The sequence below is a fragment of the Triticum dicoccoides genome, chromosome 3B (assembly GCF_002162155.2).
Source record: "Triticum dicoccoides isolate Atlit2015 ecotype Zavitan chromosome 3B, WEW_v2.0, whole genome shotgun sequence".
In the NCBI taxonomy this organism is placed as follows: Eukaryota; Viridiplantae; Streptophyta; class Magnoliopsida; order Poales; family Poaceae; genus Triticum; species Triticum dicoccoides.
Genome location: NC_041385.1, coordinates 849099632 through 849112197, shown reverse-complemented (window position 1 = coordinate 849112197; position 12566 = coordinate 849099632). Strand labels below are relative to the sequence as shown.

Genomic DNA, 12566 nt, shown 5'->3' with positions numbered 1-12566 from the left:
GCATCCCTCCCCCGGTTGGCGCGGCGGGTTGGAAGGTCCGGGGGCGTCGTCGTCGTCGCTGTCGAGGACCACGACGCCGTGCTCGTCCTCGCGCCCACGCTTGCGGGCGGCGATCTCCTCCAGGGCCCGGTGCTGCCGGACCGTCTCGTCGCGGAGGTAGTCGTCCCGCGCCCACCGCATGGCGTCCTCGTCGGAGAAGCCGCGCCGGGCTATCTCCTCGTACTCCGCGGGGAGGCCGGGCCGGCTTGGGCTCGACGAGGACGAAGCGGCCGGTGGGTGGGGAGGCGTTGGCGCCGATGCGGACGCCGGAGCTGCGGGTGCGCGCGGCGACCGGTGTGCCCTGGGGCTCCGGCTTGACGGGGCGGAGGCAGGGCGAGCCGCCGGACGAGGAGGAGGACCCCCCGGTCTCCATGCGCCTCGGGGTTCAGGAGCTTCCCCGGCGGCGTGAGAAGGAAGGGGGAGCGGGGTACTCGAGGCGCGGCGTGTGGCCGCCCTCGATGTACTCGAGGACGGCCTCCAACGTGCGCCCGGGCACGCCCCACCACCGACGCCGGCCGGCGGAGTTGAGCCTGCCGGCAGCTTTGGCATTGATTCGCCGCCGAAAACGAGGCGATGAGGACGACGAAGGGCCGAGAAGAGAGCCGTGTCGTTGACACTGCGGGCCCGCGGCTTCTTCGCGCCAAAAAAGTTCGTCCGGCGCCCCCGAGCGCCCCCCAGCGCTGGGTTCGGGCTGGGTCTGCCGGCGCTGTTTTCGGCCCAAGCCGGCGAAAATCGGGCTCCTGGGACGCGACTGGGCCTTTTTTCGGCGCCAGCACAAAAAAAACGCCTGGGAAGGCCTTCTTGGGGCGGGGCTGGAGATGCCCTTACTTCTCAACTCCCACCCGTCCCCCTCACTTATTGTTGCTCTGCAGCCGGCACACCCTCCCTACTCCTCAATCAATCAATCAATCAATCAATCCCCTTCCTCACAATCACAACCCCTCCCTCCCTACCACGTGCTGTACTCTGCTGCCGCCGGACCGCCGGACGGATCGGAGCGCCGCGGCTTCTCCAGGCACGGCGTGAGCCTCTCCGACCACCTCCTCCTCTCCAGGTTCAGCGCCAAGGGCTACGGCGCGAGCTGCTCTGGCGGCGCGTGAACCATAACGCGGCGCCGGCGCGACGCGGGTCTCTCCGACCTTCTCCTCTACAGGTTCAGCTGCAATGCACCCCATTTCGCTTCCGTTTCTCCTCAGAAGCATGCATCTGCAATCTTGCTCACACCCCATTTTTTTTTTCTCCACTCTCAACTGTAGCTCTGAATAATTCCCAGCCGTACTCCACTCTGAACTCTGGCTCCCCGTGTTCTCCGGCACCCTCTCCAGATTCAGCGACAAGGATCTCACCGTGTGTGTGATGAGGTACTCGCATTTGCTTCCACTTCTTCTTATATGCACCTGCACTGCACATCTAACTTGCTCACGCCACCATTTTCTCCTCCGCCACTCTTGTGCTTCTGCAGTTGTGTTTCTGCCTGTCCTGGCCTGTGAGTTCTGCACTGTACTGCTGTCCATTATGAGGTAGAACAAGTCGAGCTTGGTTGCAGCCCTTCGTCCTGGTAATTTGCTTCTTGCCTTTCTTAGCCTGCTCTGGTGTGGAACTCTCACTCACATGCTCTCATCCATCTTAGTTGGAACACTTGGCCATTTTGTTTTAGAACGAAGGCTCAAGAAGACTTGGCCATTTAATAACCATAGTTTGTAAATCCTAAATTATGTTTCTGGTTTGCAGTACTTACCACACATGGTGTGGCAGATCTCTCAAGTTTCGTTGAGGGCTCCGTGGATGCGTTTACTGTCTTGGATTTCATCGCCGTTTCGGTTCTTCATGAGGTCACCGCCACATCTTCATATTGGTCACCATGGTTTCCTTTCTTTTCTCTCTTGTTATTTACTTCTTTTGATTTAGCTCAAGTGCAGCTACTAACAACCAGTTAGTTTGCAGTACAGCCTCCATCCGTCACAGCCAATTGACCCACACAAGCATAGCTCAACTGCAGCTCTGAATAATTCCATTCTCTGCTCTTAACTGCAGCTCTGATTCGACAGCCTATCCAGATTCAGTGCAAAGGATCTCACTGTGGGGTGCGCTAAGGTACTTTCATTTGCTTCACTTCTCCTCACAAGCATTTGCACCTGCAAGTTTAGCTTTATTGGTCTTTGTCTGTGGTAAATTATTTTAGTCTGTGCTGGATCTCTTATTTCGTCCTGATTTTTTATTTTAGTCTGTGCTGGATCTCTTATTTCGTCCTGGTTTTTTATTTTAGTCTATGTGCTGGATCTCTCACATGCTCTGGTCGACCTTACTTGGAACTTGGAACATGGAACATTTGGCCGTTTGCTAACTACAGTCTGTACATTGTAAATTATCTTTCTGGTTCGCCGGCAGATCTCTCAAGTTTGGTAGCTTGGGAGAGATCTCTCAAGTTTGGTAGCTTGGGAGAGACCTCTGAAGTTTGGTTGCTCGGGAGAACGCTTGTGTTGAGGTTGACAGCTCCGAGGCTGCCTTCACTCTCTTGGATTATATCATCGTTTTGGTCGCTCACGGGGCTGCCGTCAACGCCACAGTCTTCATATTGGTCTTTGCAGCATTGACAAATAACAACACCAGGTATGCTGGTGGATATTTCCTAGTTTGTGACTTGCAAATTATCTCTCTGATTCGGCCGGCGGATCTCTCAAGTCTGCTCATTTTGGAGGGAGAACGCTGGTGTTGAGGCTGTGTTCACCGTCTTGGATTTCACCCCCCCACAGCCTTCATCTTGGTCGCCGCCGTGGCGTCGGCAACACCAGGTATGCTCTGTTTCCTCTCTTGTTATGTACAGTGCCTCCTAAGATTTACCTCAAGCACAGACTAGCATCAGTTTGCAGCACACAACCAATTAATCCACACAAACATCTACACTAGTAAATGCAGCATCGGCAACTCCGTGTTTGTATAAGTACTAAATTATCTCTCTGATTCGCTCGGCAGATCTCTCAAGATTGATCGTTTTGGAGGGAGAACACTGGTGTTGAGGCTGAGGGCTCGGAGGCACTCTCTTGGATTTCACCGCCACAGCCTTCGTCTTGGTCGCTGCAGTGGCCTCGACACACCGGGTATGCTGCTCTGCTTCCTCCCTCGTTATTTACCTCTTCAGATTTAGCTCAAGCAAAGACGTTTACACCCATCATCATCGGTTTGCAGTACACAACCTATTGACCCACACAAACAAACATTCAGTAAATGGAGGCGACGGCCATCAGCATTGGTAAGTCCGTGTTGAGCGGGGCGCTCAACTATGCCCAATCGGCTGTGGCCGAGGAGGTGGCTCTGCAGCTCGGCGTCCAGCGTGACCACTCCTTCATTTCGGATGAGCTCGAGATGATGCGAGGTTTCCTGATGGCCGCACATGATGAACGGGACGACAACATGGTGGTGAAGATCTGGGTGAAGCAAGTCCGTGATGTGTCCTATGCTGTCGAGGACTGCCTCCTGGACTTCGCTGTACGTCTTGAGAATCAATCCTGGTGGTGTCTCTCTCGCAAGGTGCTAGCCCGGCGTTATGTGGTGGAGCAGATGAAGGAGCTCAGAGCCAAGGTGGAGGAGGTCAGCCAGAGGAACCAACGGTATCACCTCATCAAGAGCTCTAGCTCCAAGCCTGCCTCCGGTGTTGGGCAGCCTACCATCTCCAGTACAGTGACGTTGTCTGCTGATGACGAAGCAAGGGGGCAGCACAACAAGGCAAAAATGGATCTTGTTGGACTGATCAACAACAAGGATGACGACCTTAATGTGATAGCGGTGTGGGAAACAACTGCTGGTGATCTAGGTGACATGCAGTCCATCGTCAAAAGTGTGTATGAAGATCCCAAGATACGTAAAAAGTTTGAGTGCCATGCCTGGATCAGGTTTATGCTTCCTTTCAATCTAATAGATTTCATCCAGAGCATTGTCACTCAATTCTATGTTAATTGTCTTCTGGATGCAAGGGAAGAAGAAAAAGTAATTCGCCGGGCCCAAATTCTGAAATTGATGGGTACACCCAACAATGATGATTTGCCTCATGAGTTCAGGACTTACCTGAATGAAAAGAGTTATCTGATTGTGCTCGAGGATGTACACACCATTGAAAAATGGAACTACATCACAGCATGGTTCCCAAAAAACAAGAAAGGGAGCAGAATTATGGTGTCCACAAAGGAAGTTAAAGTTGCGAACTTATGTATAGGGGAAGAAAACGGAGCACCAGAGCATAAGCAATTATTGGATAATCAGACAGTTCATGCTTTCTACAAGAAGGTAATTGATAACAGCCTTTAAATGCCTTATTGTTTTAATGGTTCAAATTCGGAAGTTGGGCTGATGTGCATACCGAAATTAAATGATGGAAGACATCCTAAGACAATTTTATTTCAGAATAAATACATTTTTCTCTTTAACGTGAACAAATATAGGATCTTTTTCTTAATCCAGTTTTGGTTGCAACAAAAATTACGGTAAACTTAGCATATCAACCAAACATTTTTACTATCACGCTTCCTAGTATGACAAGATGTAGAGGTCCGTCCCCCCCAGTTCTAAACAGCAATCACTATGATCTTTATCTTTACCATTATAGAAATCGGAAATGGTGCGTGAGAAAGTACGTTGCCTCACTCTTGCAAAACGAATTCCGTATTATTATCAACAACAAATATACTGCAAAGCAACTCAATGCCTTCCATTCCACATTTCCTCATTTCTGGATGGGTATCCTCTGTCTTAGTTCTTTTGTTTTACAAACAACAGTTGTCCCCTTTTTCATCATTAACCAGAACAAATCATTATAGAAGGAGTTATGTGCTCACAAGCTTAAATGTATATAGCTATTTAAAACTAACATTTTAGCGTAACCATCGTGCTAGACTCTAATACCAGAACGGAGAGGAGCCAGCCATTCGAGAGTGTGTGAAGACTGCCATGGAGTGCGACCAGCACAATACGGATTTGGCTACTTCTGTTCTGAGTTAGAGCCGGAATGTTCAAAGCCAACGGTTGCTAAGACCTAAAAAGGGCTTACCCCTCCTCCCACAATCTCGAAAGACCAATATCCCCCAGGCAACCTAATTCACTACGCATCGTTGTCTTGGTAAGGATCGATTCTTCATCGGAATCTCTTCCTAGTGAAATGAAAATCCTCTGATCTATAGGGGTGGCCTTGTCTGCTAATCCTCGGTAGAGAGACCATAGGGTTGTACTCCATCTCTATGATGAAAAGACATCAAACTTCGACTTGTGGAGTTGATAAGAAAATTCTCTGACTTGTGGAGGTGATACGGAAAATCTCCGACTTTGTGGAGTGACCTGCACGGCTAATCCCCAGCATGTCCATAAGGTTGTACCGCATTGAGATAATAAAGAAGGGCATCTCTTCTTCTAAAATATCTTTACCCTCAACCTGTCTACTCGATTGAGGGGCGCAGTTCCATGTCTTTCCCAAGCTCTTCCTGGAGGCTGGCGATCGTCGCCTTAGCAGTTTCGAGTTCCTCTTGACGTCAGGAGTTTTCCGCTCTTTTTTCTTCTTCTTTTGCATGAGACAGAAATAAGGAAGATGTGTCAGTTTTGGTAATACAGAGAATCTCTGAATACTGGTGCTTGTACTGTCATTAGTCACAAAACCTATTCCATGTAAATATGTAATTAGATACCTGACATTTTGATTGAGTATCTGGTTCAAGCCTCAACTCCTTTTTGTCTGGAGTTCATTTTCCTTTCAATTCTTATATGCTGAGCCAATTGTTTGTTTGGTCCATCCTTCGGAACGTCAAAACCAAAACCACCAGAGGCTAGAGGGAAGACATTGCAACCGACTAAGGTCATATGAATTCTACCAAACATCTAATTTTAGAGATATTTGTAAAGAGTCTTTGCGGAAGGTTGATAAATACATTGGTACGTGTGCCTTGTGTGTAGATTTGTATTTCACCATACACCTACTATTTGTTATCCTACCTTGGTAACTAAGTTAAGCCATTGACTTATACAATCATCTGAATTTCAAGTTCTTTGAGATGCAGATGATTTGAACACTACTTTGTTTTTCAGAGATTGTCCAATCATGTAAGATTACAACGCTACTAGAAATAAAAAAGAGATAAACATTTGCCCGGAAAAGAAGGCAGCAACCTAATTAATCATTGTTTCCTTGTGTTCAGGGTTTTCAAGATGGAAAATTTCCAGAGGAGGCAGGGTCTAGCTCAGATATCATCTCTGAAGATACTGATAGCTCCACACACATGGAAGTCCAGGGGGTTGATAGTTTAGAGGAATCTCAGCTCATCGGGCGAGAATCTGAAAAGGAGAAAGTCATCCAACTTTTTTCACATAACAGTGACCAACAGGTTAGGGTGATCTCATTGTGGGGAATGGGTGGCGTCGGAAAAACCACACTAGTCAGGGACATATACCAAAGAAAAGAGATTAGTGGCATGTTTGAGAAGCGTGCTTGTGTCACAGTCATGCGTCCTTTCAATTGCATTGCTCTTCTTCAGAGCTTAGTTGTGCAATTAAGAGAGAAGAAGGAGGAAACAGATCTAGCCACATGTTTGAAGCAAAAGAGATATTTTCTTATCATTGATGATCTATCATCCACAACGGAGTGGGATGCTATAAAAGAGCACCTACCAGAAACAGCAGGAAGCTGTATAATAATCACCACACGGGAAAAGAATATTGCTGAGCATTGTTCAAAGGTGGAAACAAACCATATAATCCAGCTCAACAATCTATGTCCTGATGATGCACGTGTCCTCTTCACTAAAAAGGTACTAATTATTCCTCTTGCTACACAAATTTCGTTGTAGAATTTATGTTGTCAATCCTTTTTATTTTAACATTGGAAATTGTATCTTTACAATTACATGTCCATAAACAAGTAGAATAACTAACTACAGGTTGTCCCCACAAAATTCGAAGGGTCATTTCTTGGAAAGCTTATGCAATATATCTGATAGATATAAATAAAACGGTACCATAAAAATATAGGGAAAGTTGTAGTTGAGCTAGGTCTTACCTACAGCTCTCATCTCAGCCTTCAGCTTGCATTGGGGTATGTGCATATGTCAAAATCGGATCAGTGGTTAGCAGCTGAATTAAATATCAGATGGCGTTTCCATGTGGTGCTACTTTTCAGGCTCTGCAGTCTACACTGTAACATTTCTACTTCTTTGGCAAGAGGATAATTAATGAACTGTGCTAACCAGAGGTGATTGGATTCCTAACACACCCCATTCCACAAGTGGAAATTGTCAATGCACCGAACATGAGCATCATACATGTATGTTACCTGTAACTTTCTAGCAACAAATAGTAAATGAAAATTCACCTTTTTAGCAAAATACATGTATCACTCCTTAGGTTTGGAACGTGAAGAATACTTCATCCATTCAAAGTACATAGACAATTTTTAGAATTGATCAGCCAACTTCATATTTTAGCCAACAGCTTCTTTGTAACTACTCATTATAGTTGTATCTGGATAGTTTTGCTAGACGTACTGTAATAAGTATCCTTACGAAATGCCTCCATAGCATTTGTTCCTAAATATAAGACATTTTGGCAGTTCAAATTGAACGGCCAAAACGTCTTACATATAGGAACAGAGGGTGTATTACTTTTTCTATTCAGCTTCTAGCCCAATGGGACAAGTTTTTTGCTGATGCAAAAAAATAAATAAAGTGCTCTTGCTTGCTGCTACAGAAAATGAGCAGCAACATGCATGATCACTATTCATCTCTCTGTAATGGTTGCTGCATCTCCAAAAGTACCACACAGATCCCAAGGCACAGACTGCATAATGTAGGGTGAGGATAGGAGGTGTATGTGCATGGGAGCATAGAAAAAACACTCAATATATGTTTATACTAAGATGGAAATTTGATTACAGCTAAAGTTAGGTCCCACAAATATTTCTTAAATTTTGTCACCGTCAAAATGAAGAGTTTTTAACCTTGGCATTTAATATTTGTAGATACTAGAGGGTGTACATTTATTTTATAGGCAACAAAGAGGTGAGTAGATGCACTGAAGAGGATCATGCTCTTTTGTTTTATGAGAGATGAGCGCAAAAATCAGCTGTTTCAACTGTCACCAGTGCTTCTCCTTTCTTTATTGTTTCCTTTCCTTTGTCATGTACAACAGTACAAGCAATGGAGAGAGATGTCGCCTAACTTTCTCATGGCTAAATCTATTTCTACAAAATGAACTGTTACGATTTTAAGAAGCATATTCCGTCCTAGATTAGTATATTGACTGGAGCTTAATTATGGAGGAAAGAAAAGAATTAATAACTCAAGAGGTGCTGCACCAAGCTCTCCTGCACATTGAAATCGGCAGCAAGCCACTCGGGTTGTAAAAAGATCCATTTTACTCCCTTAAAAAGAAGTTCCTCGACTCTGCTGAGGTTAACCTGCTCCGCACCTGCTAGCACACGATGCACCCGTCCAGCCCGAGCGGCTCCATTTTCTTATCACACTTCAAGGTGTGTCCTAGGCTCCTAAGCTTAGCTGAGCTCAGCCAGAGTTGTGTGCCATGTGGGTCCAGCTCATAGCCATGTTGCTGCACTGTGAGCCTGTGAGCCATGGTGAATTAAGTCTCAGGTGCGCTATTCATCTCCGTGTAGTTTGACATGCCACAGCTCGGTTAAACCCCTCTGCATATCCACATCCTCCTCGAGCAGCATGCCTCACGTGCCTGGGAGGTCAAACCATGTTCCATGTGTCTGAAACTAAACTTGGACCGTGTATCAGTCGGCCAAGCTGCTTCCAACTTCACATGCATGGATGGTTTTTGTAGGCTTTTTCCGCATGCCTAGCATTATCATTGGATTAATTTAGTCCTTTGCACATCATCATTAATGTGGCGATTACCAGAGCAATACACATAAACTAGTATTACTGGAGTACTTGCACTAGGATCATAGCGAAGGGGGAGGAAGACTTCAGATGAGTAAAACTACAGATATGTCAACTAGCAACCAAAAAGATAGACAGCGGGGAAACTTGTTATATATCTAAGAAAACCAAATGTCTCACCTCAACTTTGTACTCTACAAACTCCCACATGAGCAATAGTGAAAAGTAGAAAATGTGTTATGCATGATTACAATTTGTTGGTGTACTAAGTAATTCTATTCATATGGATTTCAGGTATTTAAGAAGACCATAAATTTGGATGAGCAGTACCCAGATCTGGTTGAACAAGCAAAACTGATTTTGAGGAAGTGCGGAGGGCTTCCCCTTGCACTAATCACCATAGGTGGGTTCTTGGCAAACCAACCAAAAATTGCTTTTGAATGGAGAAAACTAAATGAGCATATCAGTGCTGAGTTGGAGATGAATCCTGACCTTGAGACTATAAAAGCAGTCCTTATGAAAAGATATGATGGTTTACCCTATTACCTCAAGGCTTGTTTCTTGTATCTGGCCATTTTCCCTGAAGACCAGCAGATTGCACGGAGACGCCTAGTACGTCGGTGGCTTGCAGAGGGTTACTCAAGTGAGATGTGTGGCAAGTCTGTAGAGGAAGTATTGGACTCTTACTTCATGGAACTAATAAGCAGGAGCATGATCCTGCCATCTCAACTGTCAATTCATAGTAGGAAAGGAATTGACTCCTGCCATGTCCATGATCTCATTCGTGAAATTGCCATCTCAAAGGCTATGGAGGAAAATCTTGCATTCACATTGGAGGAAGGCTGCAGCTTAAACAACCAAGGCACAGTGCGTCATCTTGCTGTAAGCAGTGATTGGAAGGGGGATCAAAGTGAGTTTGAGAATATAGTAGACTTGTCCCGTATACGACCGTTGACAGTGTTTGGAAATTGGAAGCCATTTTACATTTCTGATAAGATGAGGTTGCTACGAGTGCTGGATTTGGAAGGCAAGTGGGATCTAGTTGATCATCATCTTGAGCACATTGGGAAGCTTGTACATCTTAGATATCTTTCTCTAAGGGGACATGCTGATATATTTCACCTGCCAAATTCGTTGGGGAACCTGAGACAACTCCAGACACTAGATATTTCAGGTACAAGCATAGTGAAGCTGCCAAGGACCATCATCAAGCTTGTGAAGATGCAACGCATTCTTGCTAGTGAAATAGGGGACATGCAACCTAACATATATGCAAATAGGCAGTCGATAATGACTTTGCCTTTAAATTCAATTCGTTGTTGTCTGGCTTGTTGTGTACCTAATCATGTGGGAAAGGAGATTCTGGGACTTGCTGATGGTATACTTAAAAGGCGTGATGTATGCACTGCGTTCTGCTGCAGCATATTACCTTACTATGCAGCAGGACGAAATCGAGGTGGTGTTGAAGTCGCCAGAGGGATTTGGAAGCTGAAGGCCTTGCACACACTGCGTGTTGTGGACATCTCAGTAGGGAAGGCTGCTCTGGAAGATATAGAAAAGCTCACCCGGTTGCGCAAGTTAGGATTGACAGGCATCAGCAAGAGAAACAGTCAAGAGTTGTGTTCAGCAATTGCTTGTCTCAGCAGCCTGGAGTCCTTGTCACTGCGCTCACATGGAGAGACATGTTTATCAGGCTGCTTGGATGGCCTGTCCTCACCTCCAGAAAACCTGCAGAGCCTCAAGTTGATAGGCAACCTGGTTAAACTGCCGGAGTGGATCCAGGATCTGAAAAACCTCATGAAGCTGAAGCTAGAGGGGTCAAGGATATCGGATCAAGATGCAGCCATACAAGTCCTCGGCAGTCTACCAAACCTGGCCATCCTACGTCTATTGTACTCGTTTGATGGTGAGGAGGTCCGTTTCAGTTTTCGTCGGGAGGCATTCCCGAGCCTGAAGGTGCTGGAGCTGAATTGCATAGGAAACCTCAAGTCGGTGGGATTTGAAGAAGGAGCAGCCCCTAAGCTTGAGTTGCTACAGTATATTGGTTGGAGCGCTAGTCTCAGGGTTGGGCTGTTCTCTGGGTTACTATACCTCCCAAGCCTCAAGGAATTTATGCTGTATAGGGGGAACTGGGGGAAGACTGAGTTCGTGGAGCACTTGCAACTCCCCTTTCATCTATCTTTATTTTCATGTAGTACGATTGAGTTGATGTAAGCTGCACGGTGGTACGCTAGCAAATGGCTTTCGTTTTGTTCATCCGTCACGACTCATTGATTTCTATGCCTGTTTGTGTGAGCGCAGTTCAGCCAACAGTAAATTTTCGTGTACGTGATGTTGTAGGAAACGGGCAGGTGCTGACAAACTGTCTCCCATCGCTACCTATATTGATTAACAACAGGATTCGATCGATTGCAGTACTGGTGTTTGGGATTTGGGAGCAACTAGTAGTGAGTGTGATCATGTTTGTGTCTGTACGTCCACCCTAATTTCAGGTTGGCAAGTTGAGATAATGGTTCCTCAGCTTGACAAGTTGTACGTACGTCATCATTTTCAACATTGAGATAATGGTTCCTCAGCTTGACAAGTTGTACGTACGTCATAGGCAGGCAGGCTGCGAGAAGATGACAGCGGCATCATCAGGAGGTGTGGAAGACTTGACTGAGACTGACCCAAAGTGCTCAGGACCTCTGCTCTGCCGATGAAGATAAGTGATCATTTGCTCTCACGTACGTCAGTCCATCACTTAAACCACTGACTAATCTGAAACTGCTCAACCGATCTAATAGGTACCGAACGGAGGGAGTACTACTACACTAGAGGTTATACTGTACTTCCTCTGTAAACTAATATAAGAGTGTTTAGATAACTATTTTAGTATTCTAAACACTCTTATATTAGTTTACGGAAGGAGTATTTAATAAAGTATAGTTAGATAATGCTAACATCACACACCAAAGAATCAAGCATATATAACGGCAACAACATGACTAGTAGTACAACCCGTTACCCATAACTGAAAGTAAATATTCCTTTTATGTAAATTCTCTGTTCCTTCAATGCATGATGCTTTTACGGTGTCAACTTTGATCCTACAGTCTCATTTACAAATTTATGTGACGCCACCACTTGTGATCACTGACCAGGGCCTAGACTACTGAAGCCCAAGACATGGAAATATGCCATCCGCATAGACTAGTGAGCTATCAATCTGTGACACCATCACCATGGGAAGCTACGTACGAAGCAGCAGCAGTCAGGCAAGAGATTTGATTATATGCCATGCATAGGCAATCGCTGTATTTTGAGCTGTCTTCTGCTAGAGTTGATTGTGCACGGCTGCTTTGCAGAACTGTTTCCGTGCTCGCGCATACAGCCTGGCTAGAGCATAAATCACTTTTGCATAAAGTATGTATTTGGCACTTGGTTTAGGTATGTCACTTTATTTTCCTGTTCCAAATAGTGTACCAAGTTATGGCATGAATGTGTGTGATCTCTGCCTCCGATTTGGAACACACTAGTAGCCTGTAGTTCAGATAGACGGTGACCTTTATATATCTCCTTGAGTATGGTTTCAGTCAGAGCAAGCATTTACGGAACCAGCTGAAGCTGTCATGGTTGTGCCCCATACATGTATTCTCAGACAGTATGAGAGAT

General features: G+C 45.7%; 1 protein-coding gene across 11 annotated transcripts; it reads left to right on the top strand.

The window, feature by feature from the left end:
- The first annotated feature begins 940 nt into the window (after positions 1–940).
- Positions 941–11217, top strand: LOC119278908 (disease resistance protein Pik-2-like). 11 transcript variants are annotated; one of them, XM_037560270.1, is made up of 11 exons: positions 941–1192; positions 1296–1400; positions 1502–1597; positions 1771–1903; positions 2074–2133; positions 2306–2649; positions 2738–2831; positions 3013–3137; positions 3226–4320; positions 6216–6824; positions 9207–11217. In XM_037560270.1, the coding sequence occupies exons 9-11, from the start codon at positions 3265–3267 to the stop codon at positions 11124–11126; spliced, it is 3585 nt and encodes a 1194-aa protein (XP_037416167.1). In that variant the 5' UTR covers positions 941–1192; positions 1296–1400; positions 1502–1597; positions 1771–1903; positions 2074–2133; positions 2306–2649; positions 2738–2831; positions 3013–3137; positions 3226–3264; the 3' UTR covers positions 11127–11217. The 11 variants fall into 11 exon arrangements, with proteins under 11 accessions (XP_037416167.1, XP_037416168.1, XP_037416166.1 ...); XM_037560271.1 differs by having other exon boundaries at positions 2722–2831; XM_037560269.1 differs by having other exon boundaries at positions 1771–1871; positions 2428–2831.
- The last annotated feature ends 1349 nt before the right edge of the window (positions 11218–12566 follow it).